Source organism: Chanodichthys erythropterus, chromosome 15 (genome assembly GCF_024489055.1).
Source record: "Chanodichthys erythropterus isolate Z2021 chromosome 15, ASM2448905v1, whole genome shotgun sequence".
NCBI lineage: Eukaryota > Metazoa > Chordata > Actinopteri > Cypriniformes > Xenocyprididae > Chanodichthys > Chanodichthys erythropterus.
In genome coordinates this window covers 19,054,723-19,078,149 of record NC_090235.1, presented here as the reverse complement: position 1 = coordinate 19,078,149, position 23,427 = coordinate 19,054,723, and the positions used below count along the sequence as shown (strand labels likewise).

General features: G+C 34.8%; 1 protein-coding gene across 2 annotated transcripts; it reads left to right on the top strand.

The window, feature by feature from the left end:
• Positions 1-190: 190 nt before the first annotated feature.
• On the top strand, positions 191-23,278 carry kiaa0319l (KIAA0319-like ortholog). 2 transcript variants are annotated; one of them, XM_067412078.1, is made up of 22 exons: positions 191-480; positions 4,515-4,622; positions 4,761-4,878; positions 7,912-8,246; positions 9,498-9,750; positions 9,870-9,968; positions 10,046-10,143; positions 10,235-10,322; positions 10,399-10,491; positions 10,649-10,781; positions 13,161-13,389; positions 14,042-14,165; positions 14,247-14,379; positions 15,428-15,576; positions 15,687-15,838; positions 16,037-16,175; positions 16,743-16,902; positions 18,866-19,008; positions 19,082-19,204; positions 19,392-19,482; positions 19,566-19,654; positions 19,763-20,114. In XM_067412078.1, the coding sequence occupies exons 3-22, from the start codon at positions 4,782-4,784 to the stop codon at positions 19,861-19,863; spliced, it is 2,829 nt and encodes a 942-aa protein (XP_067268179.1). In that variant the 5' UTR covers positions 191-480; positions 4,515-4,622; positions 4,761-4,781; the 3' UTR covers positions 19,864-20,114. The 2 variants fall into 2 exon arrangements, with proteins under 2 accessions (XP_067268179.1, XP_067268178.1); XM_067412077.1 differs by lacking the exon at positions 19,763-20,114 and adding an exon at positions 21,989-23,278 and having other exon boundaries at positions 193-480.
• The last annotated feature ends 149 nt before the right edge of the window (positions 23,279-23,427 follow it).

Below are 23,427 nucleotides of genomic sequence, written 5' to 3'. Positions count from 1 at the left end.
TAAGGAGAAAAATCCTGGAATGTTTTCATCAAAAACCTTAATTTATTTTTGACTGAAGAAAGAAGGACATGAATATCTTGGATGACATGGTGGTGAGTAAATTATCCGGAAATTTTAATTTGAAAGTGAACTAATCCTTTAAAAGCGGAAGTGAAGTTGGTTTCGGGGAATGTTTTCCGCCATGTTTGTGAGTGGCATCTTCATTCCGTAATAATTCGCTAAATAAATTATATTATTAAAACTCTATTGATGACGTTATATATTCACAATTTCCACTAAAGCTCTATTTCGTGGTCGAATTGTAAACTTTTAACATGTCGACTCGCTGTGCGGGGCGGAAGTGTGGAAGCGCTCGTCTGTTTCCGTCCGTGTGAAGGTGCGACAGCGAGAGATTACTGACCCAGATCGAGATGAAGACAGGTCCTGCTGAATGGGTCTAATGTCATTTTGCGCTACAGTAATCTGACTGACATTAAGCAGGTGAGTGACATATTTGTGACACTGTTTGTGAGCGCAATCTATCGATAAATACAGAGTCGCGTAATGATGCGAGTTGTTTCATATCCTGTGGTAACAGCTGTTAGCAACCTGTCCATGGGTTTAATCACCGAAAACTGAATTAATATGTCACAATATCGACGAAACGTGACATTTTGGGGTTACAAATTCAGTTTGCACCAGTGCGTAATGTGAGCGTTACCAACTTGTAAACATTGTATTGAAAAACTGACATTCATTTTAATTATAATGTAAACCGAGAAGGTGAATAGTGTATAACACTAACATTAAATGATTAATTTGATCATTAAGATTAATTAAGACATTTTCCGGTCACTTAATGACATTGCAAACTCAGCACGCGCTGACACTGGGAACAGAACCTGCAGGGTTTATCCTTAATGAATCCGTTTACTTAGTGTGTTTTACTGTATTTGTGTTGGCGCAAAGAAGGCCAGTGATGACAGTTTGCCAGCCCGGATCTTCCTCGCCTTGTACACAAACCTGTCTCTGTCTCAAACGCGACGCGACGCGACGCGTCATCTTCACATCATCGCGTTCGCGACGCGTCAGACTCTGACTGACTCGCCTGTCCATCATAACATAAACAAACTAGTGTAACTCAATTTTGAAATACATACACTGCCCTCCAAAAGTGGGGTTTTGGACAATATTGGCATGAATCCTTTTTAATTTGTGATAATTTTGCACTGATAAGGGACAACACAAACTATGAAAACATATTTTATTATATAAACAGTTCATTGTATTCTAAACTTAATTGGCAATCAGTTGTTGAAGCTATTAAGGTGTGCCGACCCAAAAATCTTTTACAAACCTGGGGCAAGTTTACACCAGTAACCAGGCATCACAGCTGGCAAAGGGGCATGTCTGACTTTGACATGTATATATTCCCATTATTATGTAATCAAAATGAAAATTATTATTGCTGGTCTTCAATGATAATGTCAAGTTACTGTAATGTATTTGCATCAAAAAACAAGGATTTATGTTGATATCATCCAAAACCACTCTTTGCCAGGGGTGTTTCCAAACTTTTGGAGGGCAATGTAAATATACTTGATGTTTTAAAGGTGCCCTAGAATCAAAAATTGAATTTACCTTGGCATAGTTGAATAAAAAGTGTTCAGTACATGGAAATGACATACAGTGAGTCTCAAACTCCATTGTTTCCTCCTTCTTAAATCTCATTTGTTTAAAAAACCTCAGAAAAACAGGCGAATCTCAACATAACACCGACTGTTACGTAACAGTCGGGATCATTAATATGTACGCCCCCAATATTTGCATATGCCAGCCCATGTTCAAGGCATTACACAAGGGCAGCCAGTATTAACGTCTGGATCTGTGCACAGCTGAATCATCAGACTAGGTAAGCAAGCAAGAACAATAGCGAAAAATGGCAGATGGAGCAATAATAACTGACATGATCCATGATATCATGATATTTTTAGTGATATTTGTAAATTGTCTTTCTAAATGTTTCGTTAGCATGTTGCTAATGTACTGTTAAATGTGGTTAAAGTTACCAACGTTTCTTACTGTATTCACAGAGACAAGAGCCGTCGCTATTTTCATTTTTAAACACTTGCAGTCTGTATAATTCATAAACACAATTTCATTCTTTATAAATCTCTCCAACAGTGTGTAATGTTAGCTTTAGCCCGTTAGCCACGGAGCACAGCCTCAAACTCGTTCAGAATCAAATCTAAACATCCAAATAAATACAATACTCACATGATCCGAAGCATGCATGCAGCATACATGACGGACATCTTGTAAAGATCCATTTGAGGGTTATATTAGCTGTGTGAACTTTGTAAATGCACTGTTTTATAGTCGAGAGCTCGGGAGGGCAGGGAGCGCGTGATTTAAAGGGGCCTTAGCCTGAATCGGTGCATAGTTAATGATGCCCCAAAATAGGCAGTTAAAAAAAATAATTAAAAAAAATCTATGGGGTATTTTGAGCTGAAACTTCACAGACACATTCAGGGGACACCTTAGACTTATATTACATCTTGTAAAAACTGGTTCTAGGGCACCTTTAAAGGAATTTATTCACCCATATCTGGCTAAACCCACGTAAGATTTTCTTTCTTCTGTGGAAAATCATCTTTCACTTTCATTGTATGAAGATTGAAACTGTCATTCTACCAAATCATCTCCTTTTGTGTTTCACAGAAGATTGAAAATCATACGGGTTGGAAACATTGGGGGTGATTAAATGACTGAATAATATGATTTCTCTGTGTGTGTGTGTGTGTGTGTGTGTGTGTGTGTGTGTGTGTGTGTGTGTGTGTGTGTGTGTGAACTATCCCTGTTCATTCCTTCACACCCTGATAAACCAGCCATTGTTTGTTTGTCATTTTGAGAAGTGCTCATCTGAATATTGTACTGTTTGCTGTTAGTGAAGTAATGTAGCCAAACGTTTTTGACATTTGAGTTTTTGGTGTTGTTTTTCAGTCAAATGACATATTTTCTCCAAAAATAGTTGAATGTGGTTTCATTTCCTAAGTTGTGACATCTCCATAAAATTATTTTAAATTTAAATTTTAAGTTTGAATTTAAATTATGTTTGGAAATATATTTAAAAGTTTATATTGTTTTATTTTATTATATATACTTGTGTATATATATATATATATATATATATATATATATATATATATATATATATATATATATATATATATATATATATATATATATATATATATATATATATATAAAAATTATGATAAAATATTTATTTTATATTACTTTTTTTAGTGCTGTCAGATCTATTAGTCATTAATTGCATCTAACATAAAAGTGTGTGTGTGTATGTATATATGTATGTATATATGTATGTATATGTATATATATATATATATATATATATATATATATATATATATATATATATATATATATATATATGTGACTGTGGAGAACAAAACCAGTCATAAGGGTATTTATATTTATACATCTTCTGAAAGCTGAATGTTAGGATAGGACAATATTTGGTTATAGCTATTTGAAAATCTCGAATCTGAGGGTGCAAAAAAATCAAAATATTTAGAAAATCGCCCTTTTAATTTATCCAGATGAAGTCCTTAGCAATGCATATCCACTCACAAAAATATTTTTATATATATATTTACGTTAGGAAATGTTCAAAATGTCTTCATGGAACATGATCTTAACTTAATATCCTAATGATTTTTGGCATAAAAGAAAAATCGATAATTTTGGCCCACACAATGTGTTGTTGGCTATTGCTACAAATATACCCGTGCAACTTATGACTGGTTGTTTGGTCCAGGGTCATATATTATATTATATTATATTATAATTACGATTAATTGCATCTAACATAAGTTTGTAAATATACGCGTGATACACACACACACACACACACACACACATATATATATATATATATATATATATATATATATATATATATATATATATATATATATATATATTACACATATATATATATATATATATATATATATATATATATTACACATATACCAACATACAATTTATATGTATAACTTTTATGTTAGATGTGATTAATCACACTTTTTTTATTTTTTAAGTGTGGCATAACCAAATTGTCATATTTTTGATATTTCGATATTGTCTGAGTTGTCAGTTAATCAAAATAATAATGCCAAAGTATGAATTAGATTAGGACACTTTAGTACAGGGGTGTCCAAACTCGGTCCTGGAGGGCCACTGTCCTGCAAAATTGGGCTCCTACTTGCTTCAACACACCTGACTGGAAGTTTCCAGTATGCCTAGTAGACCTTGATTAGCCGGTTCAGGTGTGTTTAAGGTGTGTTGGAGATAAAATCTGCAGGACAGTGGCCCTCCATGAGCAGGATTGGACACCCCTGCTTTAGTGCATAAAAGTTTGTCTGTTGATTTTGTTAACTGAGATGAGATTTTTGTCTTAAATCTCTTGCTCCGTTTGTTTAATATGTTTTTTTTTTTTTTTACAGAATTCACACAGTGCTGTGGTGCGATGCGGCTGTGGCTTCAGGAGGTGTTTGTGTGGACGACTCTTCACCTGTCTGCTCACGTCTCACGTCATTTACCTTTGGGGAAAGGTATGACAAACATTCTCTGCAATTGCAAGCAACTACAACACAAAAAACAAATGTGTGTTGTAGCCTTTGTAGCTTTTGTTTAACTCAAGTAAGATGAATTCTCTGTATGAGTTTGGTATCTTTTTTTATCTTTCCAAGGTCTGTGCTCCTAGTTGGAAGATGCCCAGTGTGGAGCTGAGGACGCGCAGATGGAAATGGCCCATCCAGTTTACCTCACTGTACCTGAGCTTTCTGTATTTCCTCTCTTCAGTCTCTGGTAAGCAGGTCCCGTAGTTGTATCTTATATGAAATAACTCCAAATCAGTGGCATGTGTGTGCTGAAGAACTGCATGCTAATTAAGGGTGTTCACACCATAGACTGTAAAAAAAGATGGACGCCACGACGCCGCTTCCTTCCATTGTAATGAACTGAATGTAAACCGAATGACGATGGGCGCTGACACCGAGAAAAGTTTAGTGATCCGTCAGATCCTGTAGGTCGGTTAGTACAGTTTACTGCTGAACAACTCATTTTGTCGGTGAGAAATAACACAGAAATCAAAAAATTAATAGTTAGTTATATATCTTTAATCTCCCCTCGAAATTCCGACAGTCCTCAGAGAAGCTGTCAATCACAACTGTCAATCATGAAGACATGCCCCGTTTCTATAGCATCAAATTGCTAGCTAAAATCAAACTTATCACAAAAACGTACAATTGAATATAAATCAACTACCTTAAATGACCAAAACCATCTATCAGAAAATATTATTTGAAGCAAAATTTATTTTTATGTTTTGACTCAAGCCTCGTTCTTTTCAATTAAAAGGGCGGGGTTTATGACCTGTACTGCATCCAGCCACCAGGGGGCGATCAAAGAGCCCGCAGCTTCACATTTTCAGGACGCATGAGGCACACCCGGTTCACACTTGTAGTTCAGTTCTCGGACCAAAAAGGAAAATGATTAATTTAGTCCTGGTTCACTTAGCATTCACACTGTCATTCTTAACACCAAACCTAAAGATGCTTTTTTGTGATGGAAGTTAAATTGTTTAATTAAGATTTATTGATGCTAGTTTTCATGACAGAGTTCAAGATAAATCTTTTCATTACTTAAGGAGCTACCAGTTTCAAATAATTATTAAACAGCAAGCACAAACTATGCAAAAGCATCAGCCTTTTCAGTGTCCGAATTCACTCACTCGTTTTCATTCAGTCCTTTAAGTGGATTATATTAGTGGGCTAATGTAGGGAATAGTGAATGAGGGTATAGGGGGCGAATTCAGACACAGCCCAAGTATTCAATCGCAGCAGAGTTTGTTTTAATCGAACCAAACCTGCCTAAAACAACACAGCTAAAAATATCAAAACAGCATTAATTGACTAGTAGGATGTTGGACCATTGTTGGCCTGTAGCGTGTATGGTATGTTTGTGACTTGTTGCGGTCATGAGTGATGGGACTGATTTGGCGGATTACAAAGTGAGAAGCATAAAAGACACTGTGTTCATTTTCACAAAGGGGGGAAATCGCACAACAGGCCTATAGTCCCCCACCCCAATGAAAACTGCACGGGTGGGGCCTCCAACTGTGTCTTGCCGTTCAAGTTTCACTGCCACCCCATAATAAACGGCCCTCTGTTGCCATGGTAGCAGTCTTTAGAGACAAAACTGTGTCTATGAAGGGATTGTGGAAGGGGGTGGATGTCTAACTGGACTCTGACTTCCTGGAACTTGTCAGTGCAGACTAGTGCAGTGTGTTAGTGACCTGTATGATAAACAGTCTTGTCTTGCGGTGGCACAGACAGGCGTTATTTATCATCGGCTAGATGTGAGTTTATATGCATGAATTGTCAGTAGCCTATTGTTCTGAGCTCTGCAGTTGAGCTTAATTGAGAGACCTGTTGTTTTCTGATATTAATAACTATTGCATATGAATAGTATATTATTTCCAATATGTCTTTTTTATTATTATTAAATTGATATCTGTCAATACTGGATGTATATTGCCCAATACTGTGTATTTAATTGTGCATGTTGATTTCCCTATTTTTTTTTTTTAGATTACCTATACCGTAATCTAATGCTCACTTAAAGTAAAAACAAAGTAAAAAAAAAAATTAAAAAAAAAAAAAAAAATATATATATATATATATATATATATATATATATATATATATATATATATATATATATATATATATATATATATATATATATATATATATATATATATATATATATATAATATACAGAAGTATTGAACTTAATATTCAATAATATTTTAATTTGAATAACTTTTAAATGTGTAATAAATCTAAATAATTTTTATACTGTACATTATAATGTGATGACTAAAGTCACTTGTGGTATTTAAATTATGAAATTAATTAATTAATTAATTTATTTATTTGTTTGTTTTTTGATAGTTTATTTAGACAAAATATTATATAATTTTAATAGTTTTTTTGTTTATACTTATGTCAATTATGGATATATATGTGTGTGTGTGTATATATATGTATATATATATATATATATATATATATATATATATATATATATATATATATATATATATATATATATATATATATATATATATATACCACATTATAATGCACAGAATCAATTAAAAAAATCAAATATGAAATTAATATATATATATGTGTATATGTATGTATATCATTATTTTATATACAATATTTTATTTAGTTTAATATTTTAATATTTTTTAATTTAATCTGTGAATCTGCATTATAATGTGGTAACTAAAATTTGTATATTTTATATATTTTGTTATATATATATATACACCACATTATAATGCACAGGATCAATTAAAAATAATCAAATATGAAACTTATATATATATATATATATATATATATATATATATATAACTAAATAAAATATATATTAAAAAATATATATATATAGTTATTTTATATATAATATTTTATTTAGTTTAATATTTTAATATTTTTTAATTTAATCTGTGAATCTGCATTATAATGTGGTAACTAAAATTTGTGGCATTTAGAGCAAGGGATTTTATTTATTTAAATTATTTATTTAGACAAAATAGTATAGAATTTTATTATCAGCCGTTTATCGGTTATCGGTCGTAACATAAAGCATTTCAAACTATTGGTATCCTGATGTTTTTTCTCCTGATATCTCAGTGCAAACAGTCTAAAACATTGACACCTTTATTGTGATAGCTTTACAATATTTAGTAATCTTTTCTCCCTCTCAGGTCTCTTTTCTCTTTGATGACCTTTGTTTTTGCCTCGTATGTCCCTCTCTCAGGGGTTTCGGGCAGCTTATGCACAGTAACGGGTGGTGTCCTGGGGATCCACTGGAGCAGCATCATTGGTCTGGGCTGGCAGCCACTGGCAGTGGACCAGGCTGGGGCTCGCTGCTGGGAATCCTGCTGTTTGAAGCCCTCCTGCGGTGCCGTGTGGAGCCTCGGTGGACGCTGTGTGTTGCTGACATGTATTCAAACGAAGGGCTGCGCCATTAGGTCACTTCCTCAGCCGTATGTAGAATCTCTGGGGCTTCTGCAGCATCTGAACACGGGCATGCGCAGGAAGAGGGACGTTCAAAACGCTGAGGATGTCAGAGTAATCAGGGAGACGGAGCATGTAAGCCCTGTTAAATGATCTCAAAGGAGTTCAGTAGTGGGTCTCATTCACTAACAAGTGCATACAAGTGTCTGTACTAATAAATGTGTTAAAAATATCCACCGCAAAGGTGTGTATGCTTGTTATTACCCTCACTCTAATGTTGATGAATCTGGATTATACTACATGAGCTAGTGAGTGAGACAAACTATCCTAAAGAATAAAATCTTGCACTTTAACTGTTGATTTGCAGCATATACTGTATATATTGTCCAGTTATTGGATATTTAAGTGAGCATGCTCATTTCCCATATTTTTATATTTAGATTACCTTTGCCATCATCTAATGCTCATTTTAAATTTAATTATTTATTTTTTTAAATTTAATGTGTGTGATATTTAATTTTATTTATTAATGATTAATAATATTTAATTTAATATTCAATAAAAATAATTAATTAACTGTTAAATGTAAAAGAAAATCTCAAAATGAATATGCACTGTACGTTATATTGTTGTGGTGACTTGTGGCAATTACAGTTTAGGATTTTATTTATTTATTTTTAATTTTATTTAGACAAAATATTATATTTTAGTTTATTTAATTATATTTGTATTGTATTTGTTATATTTAATTGTGCATTTCCCATAATTTTACATTTAGATCACCTTTGCCACCATCTAATGCTCATTTAAAGTTAATTTTTAAAAACAAAATTATTTACTTTTTAATTTGATATTTAATAAAAATAAATAATTTTTTAACACTGTTAAATGTAATAGCAAATCTCAAAATGAATATGCATTTTTATACTGTACATTATTATACTTGTGGAATTTACAAATAGGATTTTATTTAGATAAAATAATATAGAATTTTATTATCACTGTCCTGAAACATTCAATCTTGCACTTCAACTCTTGATTTGGTGCATATATATATTTAATTTAATATAATTTCCCATATTTTTACATTTATATTACCTTTGCCATCATCTAATGTTTATTTAAAATTAATTTTTAAGTTTCATTTAATATTTAATAATAAAAAATAATTTAATAACATTGTTAAATGTAATATCAAATCTCAAAATGAATATGCATTTTTTTATACTGTACATTATAATGTTGTGGTGACTTTTAAAATTAGGGATTCTATTTATTTATTTTGGTATCGAATTTTAATATCACTGTCCTAAAGCATAATATTTTGCACTTTTATTCTTGATTTGCAGCTTATCTCTGAACTAACTCATATTTTCGCCCTCACAGGACATACAGGAGCTGTCTGCTAAACCCACAGTGCCACTGACCATATCCCATGATGCAGCGCTTCCACATACAGCCGGTGAGACCTCCATCCAGTCCACCAGTGACAGTGTCGAACAGGAAGCTGTTTTAGCATCTGAGCAAAATTCAACCCTGGATGCAGACACTGGAGATCATTCAGCATTAAACAACAGTAATCAGTCGCCACAGTCCACGTCTGACACCCGTTCAGTGACTTCACCAACAACACCAGCTGGTACGGCATACTGCTCTATAATTGTGTTTTATTATACAGTAACCTTTATTATGAGGTCTTCAAAGTAAATGAAACACAAAGTCTATTTTACAAAGTATAACCATTGTTTCATGTGACAGTGCGAGAGCTGGTCGTGTCTGCTGGCAACAATGTGGAGGTCACTTTACCACACAGTGAGGTGGAGCTGAATGCTTTTGTAGTGCCAGCGCCCCCTTCAGGTACTGCTCTAAATAAGCCATTGCAGTTAGTTTCTCCTCCTTTATATTTGTTATAACTTCTCTGTTAATTCTTTTAGGGGCAAACTATGAATTTGACTGGCGTTTGAGGACACATCCAAAAGACTATAGTGGAGAAATGGAGGGTAAACACAGCAAGACGCTTAAGCTCAGTAAGGTAAATAAATGCGTTCATTGTCTAAAAGTAAAAAAAAAAATTATATATGTATTCTAAACATTGCTAATATTCCAAACAATGTTTCCCTTAGCTGACAGTGGGTCTCTATGAGTTTGAGGTGGTTGTGGATGGTGATGGCGCACATGGGGAGGGATATGTCAATGTTACTGTCAAACCAGGTAACTTTAGTAATGATGAACCTGCTAATTGTGTACTTGGTCGGCCCACATAAAATATGCATTTTTGCTTCTATAGAGCCACGAGTGAATAAGCCACCTGTTGCTGTGGTTTCTCCAAAGTACCAGGAAATCTCCTTGCCTACAAGCTCCACTGTGATTGACGGAAGTCGTGCGTATCAGATTTCTTTTGCTTTCACTGAACCACATTTTCTGTCGCTATAATACCATTTTATACTACCTTTCATAAATGATTATGTTTTAATGTGTTCACTGCAGTGGCCAAGAATGTCTAATGAAACATTTGTGATCATAAATGTGTTTCTCAGAGAGTACTGATGATGATAAAGTTGTGTCGTGGCATTGGGAGGAAGTGAAGGGGCCGCTCAGAGAGGAAAAGGCCTCAGGTGATACTGCTGTTCTCACCCTCACCAACCTGGTTCCCGGTAACTACACCTTCAGGTATGTCTAATTAATTTTTTTTTGTACATACACTGATGAGCCAAAACATTATGGCCAGTCATGGGTGGAGTGAGTATTAATAATAATAAAGTTTTAAATATGGATATTTTTCTTACAAAAACGCATTGATTCACTTTAAAAGGCCGTTATTAACCTACTGGAGCCGTATGGATTACTTTTATTATGAATGGATGCATTTTATTTTTGCTTCAAAAGCCATTAAAGGTGCCCTAGAGTTAAAAACTGAATTTATCTCGGCATAGTTGAATAACAAGAGTTCAGTACATGGAAATGACATACAGTGAGTCCCAAACATCATTGTTTCCTCCTTCTTATATAAATCTCATTTGTTTAAAAGACTGTTACGTAACAGTCGGGATCATTAATATGTACACCCCCAATATTTGCATATGCCAGCTCATGTTCAAGGCATTAAACAAGGGCAGCCAGTATTAACGTCTGGATCTGTGCACAGCTGAATCATCAGACTAGGTAAGCAAGCAAGAACAATAGCGAAAAATGGCAGATGGAGCAATAATAACTGACATGATCCATGATATCATTATATTTTTAGTGATATTTGTAAATTGTCTTTCTAAATGTTTCATTAGCATGTTGCTAATGTACTGTTAAATGTGGTTAAAGTTACCATCGTTTATTACGGTATTCACAGAGAAAAGAGCCGTCGCTATTTTCATTTTTAAACACTTGCAGTATTTGCAGTATCAAATGTAAACATCTAAATAAATACTATACTCACATAATCCGATGTATGCATGCAGTATGCATGATGAACACTTTGTAAAGATCCATTTTGAGGGTTATATTAGCTGTTTGAACTTTGTTTATGCTGTTTAAGGCAAGCACGAGCTCCTGGGGCGGAGAGCACGAGAATTTAAAGGGGCCGCAGCATGAATCGGCGCATTTCTAATTATGCCTCAAATTAGGCAGTTAAAAAATCAATTAAAAAAAATCTATGGGGTATTTTGAGCTGAAACTTCACAGACACATTCAGGGGACACCTTAGACTTATATTACATCTTGTAAAAAAACATGCAATGGCACCTTTTATGAAAAATTGGAGGAGCAAGGATATTTTTAAATATATCTCCGATTAGATTGTCATATACACCTAGGATGGCTTGAGGATGAGTAAATCATAGGATAATTTTCATTTTTGGGTGAACTATTCCTTTGTCAGGTAGGAGCACAATAAGGTCATATAGGTAGCTATATGACGTTGTTGGTGATGATAAAACAACAAATTTACATCTTGTATTTTTTTTTAATAATTAAACACTTTGTTGACAAAGTTGATATTGTGACTTTATATATGGTCAGACACTTGCATGTGTAATTATAATATTAACATTTTATGAAAATCAAGATTAAATGGAGTTACGAGTTTTTTGACCAGCGAATGACAGAGATATGCATTTTGTCCTTCATTAGAACGTAATAGTAGTAAGTGCATCGCATTACGTTTGCATTAACTTACAGGTTGTAAAGTTTATGGTAGCTGTATGGTCGCTCAGTTTTTCTTGTTGTTGAGTACATTTGGCTCATTATAGAAAAGATAAAGCACTATGCACAGGGTATTTAAAACAGTATATTGGCAAATACGAGACTAAAACTGTTCTCCGCTCTTTAAATACACACAAAAAAAACATTAGCCTTTTTATAGACATAGTGTTTCTTGAGTAAAGAAAACACTGTATTTATTCAAATGTCAGTTCTTTATTTACTTTTGCACTGCAAACAAGCAGCGATCTATCTCCAAACTGTGTGCAGAACTTCATTCACGATAGAGGTCACATCATTACACCAGTAGGTGGCGACAAGAGACTGAATGGATTTGTCATTGAATCATTCATTCAAGAGATTTGTTCAAAAACGCTGATTCATCCAGTAATGAAACAAGTCTTTATAAGTGAGTCATTGAATTATTCACCTTTCAACTGATTTAAGAAAAAATAAAAAAATTCATTCAAATTAATTAGAGGTTTCGCAGCTATTGAAGTTACGTAGTTTAGTCACAAGCTCTTTTTAATACTTTTTATTGGTTAATTATTTGTGTAACCCACATACAGGCATAAAGGATGACCAATAGCATTGATTTTTAAAAATAAAATAAAATAATCCTCCACAGCACACCTGAAAACCTGTCACGGCACACACGGAGGACCAACAGCATATTAGTGGGGTGGTCATCTGTGTATTACAGCATGTTCAGCCTGCATATCCCAATGTACAGTAATCAGATAACCACTGCAAAACCCGGCAAACCAGTCTGTCCTCTGGCAAACTATCTAAAGACACTCAAAAATAACCAACAAATGAAAAGGTTTGTTATACTATATGGTATTTTTTCTCCAACAGACTCACTGTGACTGACTCGGATGGAGCTCAGAATTCAACCCAAGCCATGTTGTTAGTCAACAAGGCCACGGACTACAAGCCTACAGCTAATGCTGGACCCAACCAAGTGATCACACTGCCACGCAACTATATCACACTGTACGGCAACCAAAGCACTGACGACCACGAGAATCTGTCCTATGAATGGTCACTCAGTCCTGAGAGCAAGGGCAAGGTGGTGGAGATGCAGGTACATGAGAAACACAATGCCATTTCGAATTATAGCGGCATGATTAATCGTTAAAGATCGCAATCTCCATTTAAACACCCATGCAGTCTTATTCCTAAATGACAACCATTCAGCTATATATATTAAACCTTTGACAAGTGCGAACACCGCAAACATTCAAATCTGTGTTGCCGCTGACCCAGAGAGAGCAGCTGCATGTATAGGTACTGGGATAAAAGTTTATAGTTCGAATATAAACACTGATGAAACACAGCAATCAAAATAAAGATTTTATTAATTGCATCATTACACCAGTAGGTGGCAACAAGAGACTGTTAAAAAAATGCGTCATTGAATCATTAACTTCAAAAATGGTGATTCATCCAGTAATGAAACAAGTTAAGTCTTTATGAGTGAGTCATTGAATCATTCACCATTCAAACGATTTTTAAAAAAATAATTCATTCAAATTCATTTGATTTTTTTTTTTTTATTTAAATAGACTGCAGCAATAAACATTTTGTCAGAACCTCTAGTAAATTTACATGTCATTTTGTTTAGTTGTCTTCAGAATCGTGGGGAAATCATGCAGCTCTATTTCGAATGCAATTTATGTTGATTATTCTTATCAGTGAGTGTATTAGTGAGCACATTTGTGTTTTGTTCTCCATAGGGTGTGAGGACGCCCACTCTGCAGCTTTCTGCCATGCAGGAGGGTGACTACACCTTTCAGCTGACCGTCACTGACTCGTCTGGCCAGCAAGACACTGCTCAAGTCACTGTCATTGTCCAGCCAGGTATCTTTTTAAATACAGAGCACAATGATTCGTACTAAACTTGTACATTTGAAGATTCTCCTTTATGTGAAATCCCTCCAGAGAATAACAAGCCGCCTGTAGCGGATGCTGGTCCAGACAAGGAGCTGACGCTGCCGGTCGATCGTACCACGCTGGATGGGAGCAAGAGCAGCGACGACCAAAAAATTGCCACGTATCACTGGACAAAAACCAAGTCAGTTACACACACTCTCTCCCTGCATGCATCTTATGTATATTTATAATTCATAATAATAATTAAAACGTACTTGTACAAAATGTACAAAATCTAAGTTTATGGACTTGATTTATTTTGTTAAGGCCAATTTAACACATTGAGCATACAGTAATATTAAAAATTTGGTATTATTTGGAAGAAATTAATACTTTTATTCAGCAAGGATGCATTAAATTGAACAAAAGTGACAGTAAAGAGTTCTGTTTCAAATAAATGCTGTTCTTTTGAATTTTCTATTCATCAAATAATCCTGAAAAAACACTGTTTCCACTAAAATATGTTTATGTTTTCAATGTTGATAATAATCAAAAATGTTTCCTGAGCAGCAAATCATCATATTAGAATGATTTCTGAAGGATCATGTGACACTGAAGACTGAAATAATGATGCTGAAAATTCAGCTTTGATCACAGGAATAAATTATATTTTAAAATATAATAAAGTAGAAAATGGTTATTTTAAATTGTAATAATATTTCACAATATTACTGTTTTACTGTATTTTTGATCAAATAAATGCAACCTTGTGTATAAATATAAATATAATATATGCACATTATGTAAATAGACTTTAGCTGGATGCGATTAATTGTGATTAATCTGCTTGACAGCACTAATATATGAAAAATATATTTAAATATATTATATATATATTTTTTTTTTTATATTATATATTATATATAAAATATATTTATATATATTTAAAAAAAATATATATATATATAAACAAAAATAATAATGACTTTTACAGACACTTTTGTCTATTCAATGTTTTACGTATCTACTACGGTAGTGTAATGTCTTTAAATTATATTGTTTTGGGGGGCTTTTGTTCAGCAAATATTATAAAATAATTTTTCATTAATGTGATTAATTATTCTGCATATATTGAATTTAATTGACAGCCCTACATTTTATATCAAATGTCTTATTTTTCAAATCTACAGAGTAGTAATGTAGTTAATTTAGCTGTAGACTCATGGTTTATACTTTTGATGGTGTCACAGGGGCCCAGAAGGGGTGAAAATTGAAAATGCGGACACTGCGGTTGCCATGGTGACCGGTCTGCAGGAGGGCGAGTACATTTTCATGCTGACAGTGACGGATGAAAGGACGCTGGAGAATTCGGATATGGTGTCTGTCATCGTCCGAGAAGGTCTGTGTCCTTAATTAAACCCAGGAAAAGTTTTATGTGGCCGTTAGAAGACTTTATTCGTTTAGTTCTGTTGTGGTCATATAATTTTGCTTTTGGCTTGTTCACATCAGAGGATGATCAGCCACCTGTTGCCAAAGTCCTGTCCAGTCCTCCGATCACTCTTCCCGTCCGCACAGCAGTTCTGGATGGTTCTCGCTCATCAGATGATAAGGGTGGCATCAGCTACCTCTGGACCCGTGAAAACAGTAGCCCGGCTGCAGGGGTCAGTACTGTTCAGTAAAGCGAAATTCATACTGGCATTCGTGGCTCTGCTGAATATATACTGTGAGGTAGTGACAGAACAAGTAAAACCAGTTTTCCTGTAAGAGTGTGTTCCTCAAAGGTTTGGAAACCCCATCTTGAGTGGAGGAGGAGCCATAAATCAGGACCAGAAAATGACCCTGTTGTTTTTCTCCTCCAGGATGTCCTGAATAACTCTGACCACCAGGCAGTGCTTTTTCTTGGTAACCTGGTGGAAGGGAAGTACACTTTCACCCTGACTGTAACTGATAGTAAGGGAAAGACTGCTACTGACAGTGGCACTGTAGAGGTTCGACCAGGTCAGTATGCTTGTATAAGATCATCAAATAAAATGTATTTATTACTTAATATGCTTTCTTTACTGTGTAGTGTTGCTGTTTGAGCATTCAATGTCTTGATTTTGTTTTTGGGCTCTACTAGAACAGGTTTTCATGCTGGAATGTTCATTATTTTTCCGCATATTCTGCATTGTTGCAGCTCCTCTCTTCTCAGTCTGTCAGTAACGCTCTGTTTAGTCTCTATGAAGCCCCTCCTTCTGATTGGTCAGCTGGAAGTGTGTTTTGATTGGTCAAACGCTTTTAGTGTATTTGGGAAATGTCCCAACTCACTAACTCAACCAGGCTCGGCCCCTTTATTTAGCATATGTCTTGGGCGGGAATTATTTAAATGAGGAATATAGTGACGTGAGAAATCTCAAGACTACAAATGGAGGCGTTTCAGGAAGTTCAGAAACAGTGACACTGATATAGAGAATAACTCCTGGAGGGACTTTTTCATGCTCGAACAGCAAATTTATACACTAAAGAAAGTTGAACATGTAAAAAAAAAAGCAGAATAAATAATAAATGGTATTTTAAATCTCATAGATGTTTATGAGCGAGACTTGGTGGAGCTGATCCTAGAAGTTGCTGTGGCTCAGGTGTCCCGCAGACAGAAGGATATGTTCATCAGGCAGGTTGGCGTCCTCCTGGGAGTCCTGGACAGTGACATCATTTTGCGAGAGATTAGCGCCTTCAATGAGCACAGGTCAGTCCGGCTTAGCACAAGTTCAGGCTTCATGGGCAGCGCTAAACTTAACACCTCATCTCCACTGATCTGATTAAATTGCTTTGCAGCACTGAAAAGAAACCATAGGAGAACTACTTCTTATTCTCATTTTACTCAGTTTTCACATAAATAAATTGAATGGAGCGCTGCAGTGATGACGTATTTTTATAGGATCACCTGGTTCCCTCCACAAAACCCCAATTTTCCATTGGCTTTTGGATTATTGCAGAAAATAAGCTCTGATTCTTGATTTTTGCACGTTTGGTACATCATGATGATTTTCACAAATTAACACACAACTTTTGAAGTCTAAATTCAGTCGGAAGAAGTAAAAAGCTAATCATAGACTATAAGCGAACTACACTACCTATGAGATTTAAATTCCCGAAGAAATGGGATAAACTCACAGATGAGAATGTTTGTATATGTATTAACTCAGGTACTTTTTACTATGGTACTTTTTAATGTTTTTACTTTCACAACTTTTTAATGTCGTGTCAGCTGATGCCTTCGTCTTGTTGTATTGTGTTAGTTTTGCAAAAATCATCTGTCGAAGTCTATTGCAGATATAGATAGTCATACATGCGTCTACAGTTGCACAGTCAACTTGCTCGTACCAACTTTGACTGTTCCAATATGGCGGATGGCTTACGTATAGAGGGTATGCACGTGACGTCATCGTCAACTGTTACGACTGCGGTCACGCCCACTGAGTGGCACAAAGACTTAGCGGCAGCATTGGTTTTCAGCGTGAATGCCGCGAAAAACACACAAAGCACATCCAAAACGGGAAAGAGCTTTGCGACTGACTGTACAAATATCTTTGACACAAAATATGAGGTATATTTTTAAAGACTGCTGAGAGCTACAGAAAAAAGAAGCAAATGGATCACTGCAATTCACAGAAACAGCTGGACTCCAGCAGAGACAAATGGATTTGCAGTTGTCATTTTGTGTCAAAATGTTGGATTTTGAGGTAAAATCATACCGTATATATTGTATTGTTGTATATTATGTTGACAAATCATCAATTAAATATTTACCGTCTTATATTCTGCATAATTGGGTGTTTTTAAATAAACACTGACAAAAACTATACTATAAAACTATGTTTTAGGGCTGGACAATATGACGATATAACATTGAAATAAGTGATTACGCAGATTTAAATCTACCGATATTGTAGTTATATAAAATATTCACATGCAGATTTGCTTTATGTATTTCCCTGGCGTCGAAATCAGGCACAGATTCCTGGCTGCGTATCAGTATCCATGGATTAGGTTTATTTGACAAGTTGTAAGAAACACTTTCGAGCCCAACCTTTAGTGTAATCGTTTGTTTTACTCGTGTTTTTGCAGTTTCCCCTATTAAATCCAGTCATGCAGCAGGTTCTTTTGCCACTCAGTCCAGCTGAGGGAGCGCGTTCCGGCGGGAAAGTGATGTCGATGCATACCCTCTATAGCGGCCCATAGAAATAGCCACTAATGAGGCATCTATGTGTATATATATATCTATGGATGGAAAGGATGGAAGTGCTAAAATGCTAACTTATAACACAAATTTGTCATCTCTGCAGCACTCTAATAGAAATAAAATCATGCACTCTCACATGATCCAGTCATATCAGAAGCAGTGTTGCCAAGTCCAGGGTTTTGCCGTGGAATTGGGCTACTTTAACACTGTTGCCGTGGGTGGTTTTTAACATCCGCGGGTTGAAGTGACCTCAAATAACAGGATATTTAGCACCTGGAATATGAATTTTACCAGGTGAACCCTGACAAAAACATGGATTTTACCCCCTGGAATGCAATTTGAATAGTTTTGTGTAGCAATTAGGTGGGTTTTCATGTGAAAACCTGGCAACCCTAATCAAAAGTCTCATAAAAGCGGTTTTATTTTACATATGTTGCACATATGATGATATTACTTACTTTTACAGCACTCGCCTGGTATTTCTGGTATCTGGAGGTCCTGGACGCCCTCCATTGACTGGCCATAGTGTTGCAGTGGAACTACGCAATAAATTTCGCAAGCAAAAAAATGATTTCCTTATCTTTAGGGCCCGGCGAGTGGACACCGTTAGTAAGTATTCATTGAATGCTCCATGTTTTTATTGTAGCAGTGGTCTCGTATTAACCGTCTGATCTTTCCGTAGTCTGCCAGCTGAACTGCTCCAGTCACGGGGAATGCGACTCCTTCACCAGACGATGTGTGTGCCACCCGTTCTGGATGGAGAATTTATTCAGTACTTATTTTGGGGATGCTGAGAGCAACTGTGGTAAGGGGACACTAAGAATTGTTGAGGAATGCTGTTTTAAAGACCTATTATGCCCTTGATTTTGTTTCAGAGCTTTTTCATACTCAAACAGCAACATTACACACTATAAAGAAAGATGAACATGTAAAAAAAGCATAATAGGTTAGTTCACCTGCAGTTTTAATGGCCTGTTTATGATTTCTTTCAGAATGGAGTGTTTTATATGTGACGATAGCATCATTCATGACCATAGTTGGCATAGCGACTGTAATATGGGGTATTGTGTGCTGCTGTCGAAGGTAAGGGTTAGACAAATGATCATCTGTTTATTATTTTTCATAAATTTGGTGTTTTTTAAAAGTGTCCTTTGTGTCTCGAGCAGACGGAAAAGCAAAGTGAGACGAAAGAGCCGCTATAAAATGCTGGAGGAGGATGAACAAGACACTCTGGAATTACAGTTACCAAGACCTGGTAATAAAAATCAGATCTTTCAGTTGCTGAACAATATTTGAATTAAATAAATACGTAATTAATTAATTGTAAATTGTAAATAATCAATTTAAAAATATTTTTCCAAAGAAGTAAAGAAAAGAATATACACAACTGGTCAAAAGATTTGGGGTCAGTACTATTTAAAAAAAAAATTAATATTTTTATTCAGCAAGGATGCATTTAATTGATCAAAATTGACAGTAAAGACTTGTAATGTTTAGGGTTGGGAACTGACATACTTAAACTTTGACAAAAATAATATCACAACATTAAAATCCGGAGAGATCTAGAGAGAGTTGTCATGTTTAGATATAAACAGCTTCACAAACAATCTTTTCAAACACACAGTATCATTATTTCTGTGTGACAATTATTTCAGTTATAACAGAAGTATACAAAAGTTTATTATTCAGTTTATTAGCCGCTGATGTTACCAATCAAAATAAAATAAATTACCTTCTGAAAGTAATGACTTCAAATAATGACTGTATCAATTGCATTGTTATACCACTAGGTGGCAACAAAATTACTGTTAAAAATGTGTCTATCACTGAATCCAAGTCTTTATGAATCCAAAAAAAATATTGTTTCACCGGTCTTGATCTTCCATGTGTGTTCAAGCATCTAATTTGTGGCAAATAAGGTTCATTAATGTATTAATGAGTAATACATTTGTTACTGTATTTGTTGGTTAATAAAAACACAGCCGTTCATAGTTTGTTCATGTAACTTCACAGTGCATTAACTAATGTTAACTAATACAACTCTTGATTTTAATAATGTATTAGTAAATGTTGAAATTAACAAAGATTAATAAATGCTGTAGAAATGCAGTTCATTATTAGTGCATGTTAATGTAGGCCTGATTTTAACTAATGAACCTTATTATAAAGTATTATAAGAGATTAGCAGTCTTTTAAATTCATTTTACAGGAATAATATCCACAAAAGCACTGTTTGAGTTGAGTATTGTGCATTTTTCCCTTACTACAATTTTTTTATTAGTTGTTTAAAACCTCTTAACTGTCACCGTCCCACAGGTGGGACGTTTGACATTACATATTTAAAACAGTAATATTCTATACTAAACCTAAACTAATCTCGACAACCTATATATCATTTGAAAGCTTAGAATCTCTAGTTTACATATTTGGTGACTGATTTTCAGAGGAGCAGTAATTCATCAATTTGCAACAAGCATATTTTCATACTCATAAGGCATGTTCAGACCTTTATTTTGAAATAGCGATGAACATGAAAAATCATTAAAGATTGGTCGAAACATGTTTGTTTTCATGCCAAGAGTTCAAAAGATAACATCCATTCAATTTTTTGAGAAAAAAAAGGTCTGAAAACGTTTTTAATAGAAAAAAATATACATTTATGATTGTGGCGGCGATCTATAACCCACATGCATGTTATTTTTATGTTTATTAGAGGCTGAATTCATATCAAATTCTGCCAAACTTCCCATACTACTTCTATATAGGTCTACTTCATAAATTGTATGAAAATAATGGAAATATATGGTTCAGATCACCATATAATATGGTTTGTAACCATATATGGAAAGCCTTTGGAGGCGCCTTTATATGGTCAGTAATGGAGCTTGGGTGTCATCTAGTGAAAAAGTGTGGTACTGCGCCCAAACAAAATCTTACTGAAAGCTCATTTTTTGAGATATCAACCTGAAATTTGGAACACAATTTTTGGCTTTGATTTCCTTGCAGCTTTAGAGTAAAACTTGTTTTGTAAAATATATATTTTATATAAAATTTAAAATATTATATTTTTACATTTAACATTTTCATAAACTTAAACTTCTATAACTTTTTTTCTGTTTCACTTACATAAGTTTTAGATTTCACATCTACAATAATTTGCCAAATTTCCTCTTTAAAACAAGACCTACCTTATGTCTATTCTCCAAAGTATTCTTGAATTACAACCATTTAAGTTTGGATAGTGCATTTTCTGTGACAGTTAAAGGGTTAATTATTTTAATGGAACCGGAACCGGAATGATTAGGCAGAATCGGAACTGGAAATTTTCTTACGATTCCCAACGCAAATAGTAAACAAAGCTTTAAAAAGTCAATATATTCAGTATATTTGGAACAGTGTTAATAATTGTTTATAAATACTTTTTAAAATATTTTATTCACTTTATATTTATATTATATTTTAAATTATTAAATTAATATCACAATTAATTTAATATTTAAAATGTGTTAAATTAACAGCCCTGTATGAATTATTTGACTGTATCTCCATAGCAAAGATACTTCATCCTGTCCTTGCCTTATTCCTCCAGGTCGCTTGAAGCCGGTTCCTGCTCCCACATCCTCTGCACTCATGCACTCCGATTCCGATCTGGAAAGCGATGACGGCCAGGCAGGCATCCCGTGGTCCGATCGAGAGCGTGGAAAACTGCTGCCACCCCAAAACGGATCTCTGCGTAATGGCCAAGTTCCTCATAAACACAAAAAACAAAAAGAGGAGCGGCTTTAGCACAAAAACCAGACCTCTCGTATCGCACCAACGCACTGTTCACCCCTCATCCACGTCACGTAATTCAAGAGGGACCTGCAGCACTTCCGGGTTGAATCGCAGCCCAGTCTGAGCCAAAATGAAAATGCGTTTAAACCCGAATGGTCAGATCTGTAGAGCCATGCACCTCAAAAGACAATGAGAATGTTCCTGCTTCACTGCAGAGATTTATGTAACCGGCGGAAAGGGTTGAGCATTTCAAAGTAGCTCTCTGAGAAACTTTTCCCCACCAGAATGTCTCATCACACCGCGGATAACTGAGCCTGCCTCACTGTCCCCTTCCTACAAAGCTTCCAGATATGACAGGCAGCCTGTCACATCCAAACACTGCCTGGCATGTCTTATTAATTTGTATATTTTTACTTGTGTTAATAATGCAGAGAATGAGTCCTAAGGCACCCAACATGACTGCATGAGAAGGCAAGATTTGGTTTCCCTTGTTTATTTTTATGGTTTGCATGTATTAAATTGAGACGTGTGTGTGCTACTCTGCGTGGCTGTATGTCAAAAGTGCATTTTTGCCCCTTTAAACACCAGCAAAAGTGGCGTCTGCAGCATAATAGCCATGTTTTTCAGGGGTTTCTTTTCTTTACAGAGGAATATCATACACTGGAAATTGTATTGGAAGTTGAACTGGAGCTGGAATATGACTGGATGGTCATCAAACTGGAAACAGTTGCCAACCGATAAATCGTGTTTGTTACGCATTAGTACTGCATTTTACTCTTTTTGGCTTTCTGATGATTGTTGATTCATCAGAAATCAGCATTTGGTTTTAAAATGGTTTCAGCTCAGCCACTTCAGTTCCAATGTTACTTGATGGTTTATTATGAAAAGGTTGAATGCTATCTAAATTATGTGCGAATTTATTATTTTACTATTTTTTTCCCCTCCCTACATGTCTGAGTCTTGCATATTTTGAATGCATGGGGAAAATGTAGGGATTTTTTTTTTTTTTTAAATCCATGCTTTTTTGTTGTTTTAAGTGAAGAATTCCCTGTTTCATGTGACTTGTTCTAACAAAACTGGAGCAAATAAAAAGAAAATATATTTACAGCCATTTTTTTTGTTGTTATACTTGATTTCGGTCCTTAATCTTATGATTGTACACATTTTTTGCTACAGTACAGTCCAAAAGTTTGGAAGCACTAAGATTTTTAATGTTTTTAAAAGAAGTTTCATCTGCTCACCAAGGCTACATTT

Coding starts and splice junctions, on each gene's coding strand:
- kiaa0319l (XM_067412077.1), top strand. CDS start 4,782: ATGCCCAGTGTGGAGCTGAGGACGCGCAGATGGAAATGGCCCATCCAG. Junction 10,323..10,398: donor CAATGTTACTGTCAAACCAG/GTAACTTTAGTA, acceptor TTGCTTCTATAG/AGCCACGAGTGAATAAGCCA. Junction 19,655..21,988: donor ATTACAGTTACCAAGACCTG/GTAATAAAAATC, acceptor TTATTCCTCCAG/GTCGCTTGAAGCCGGTTCCT.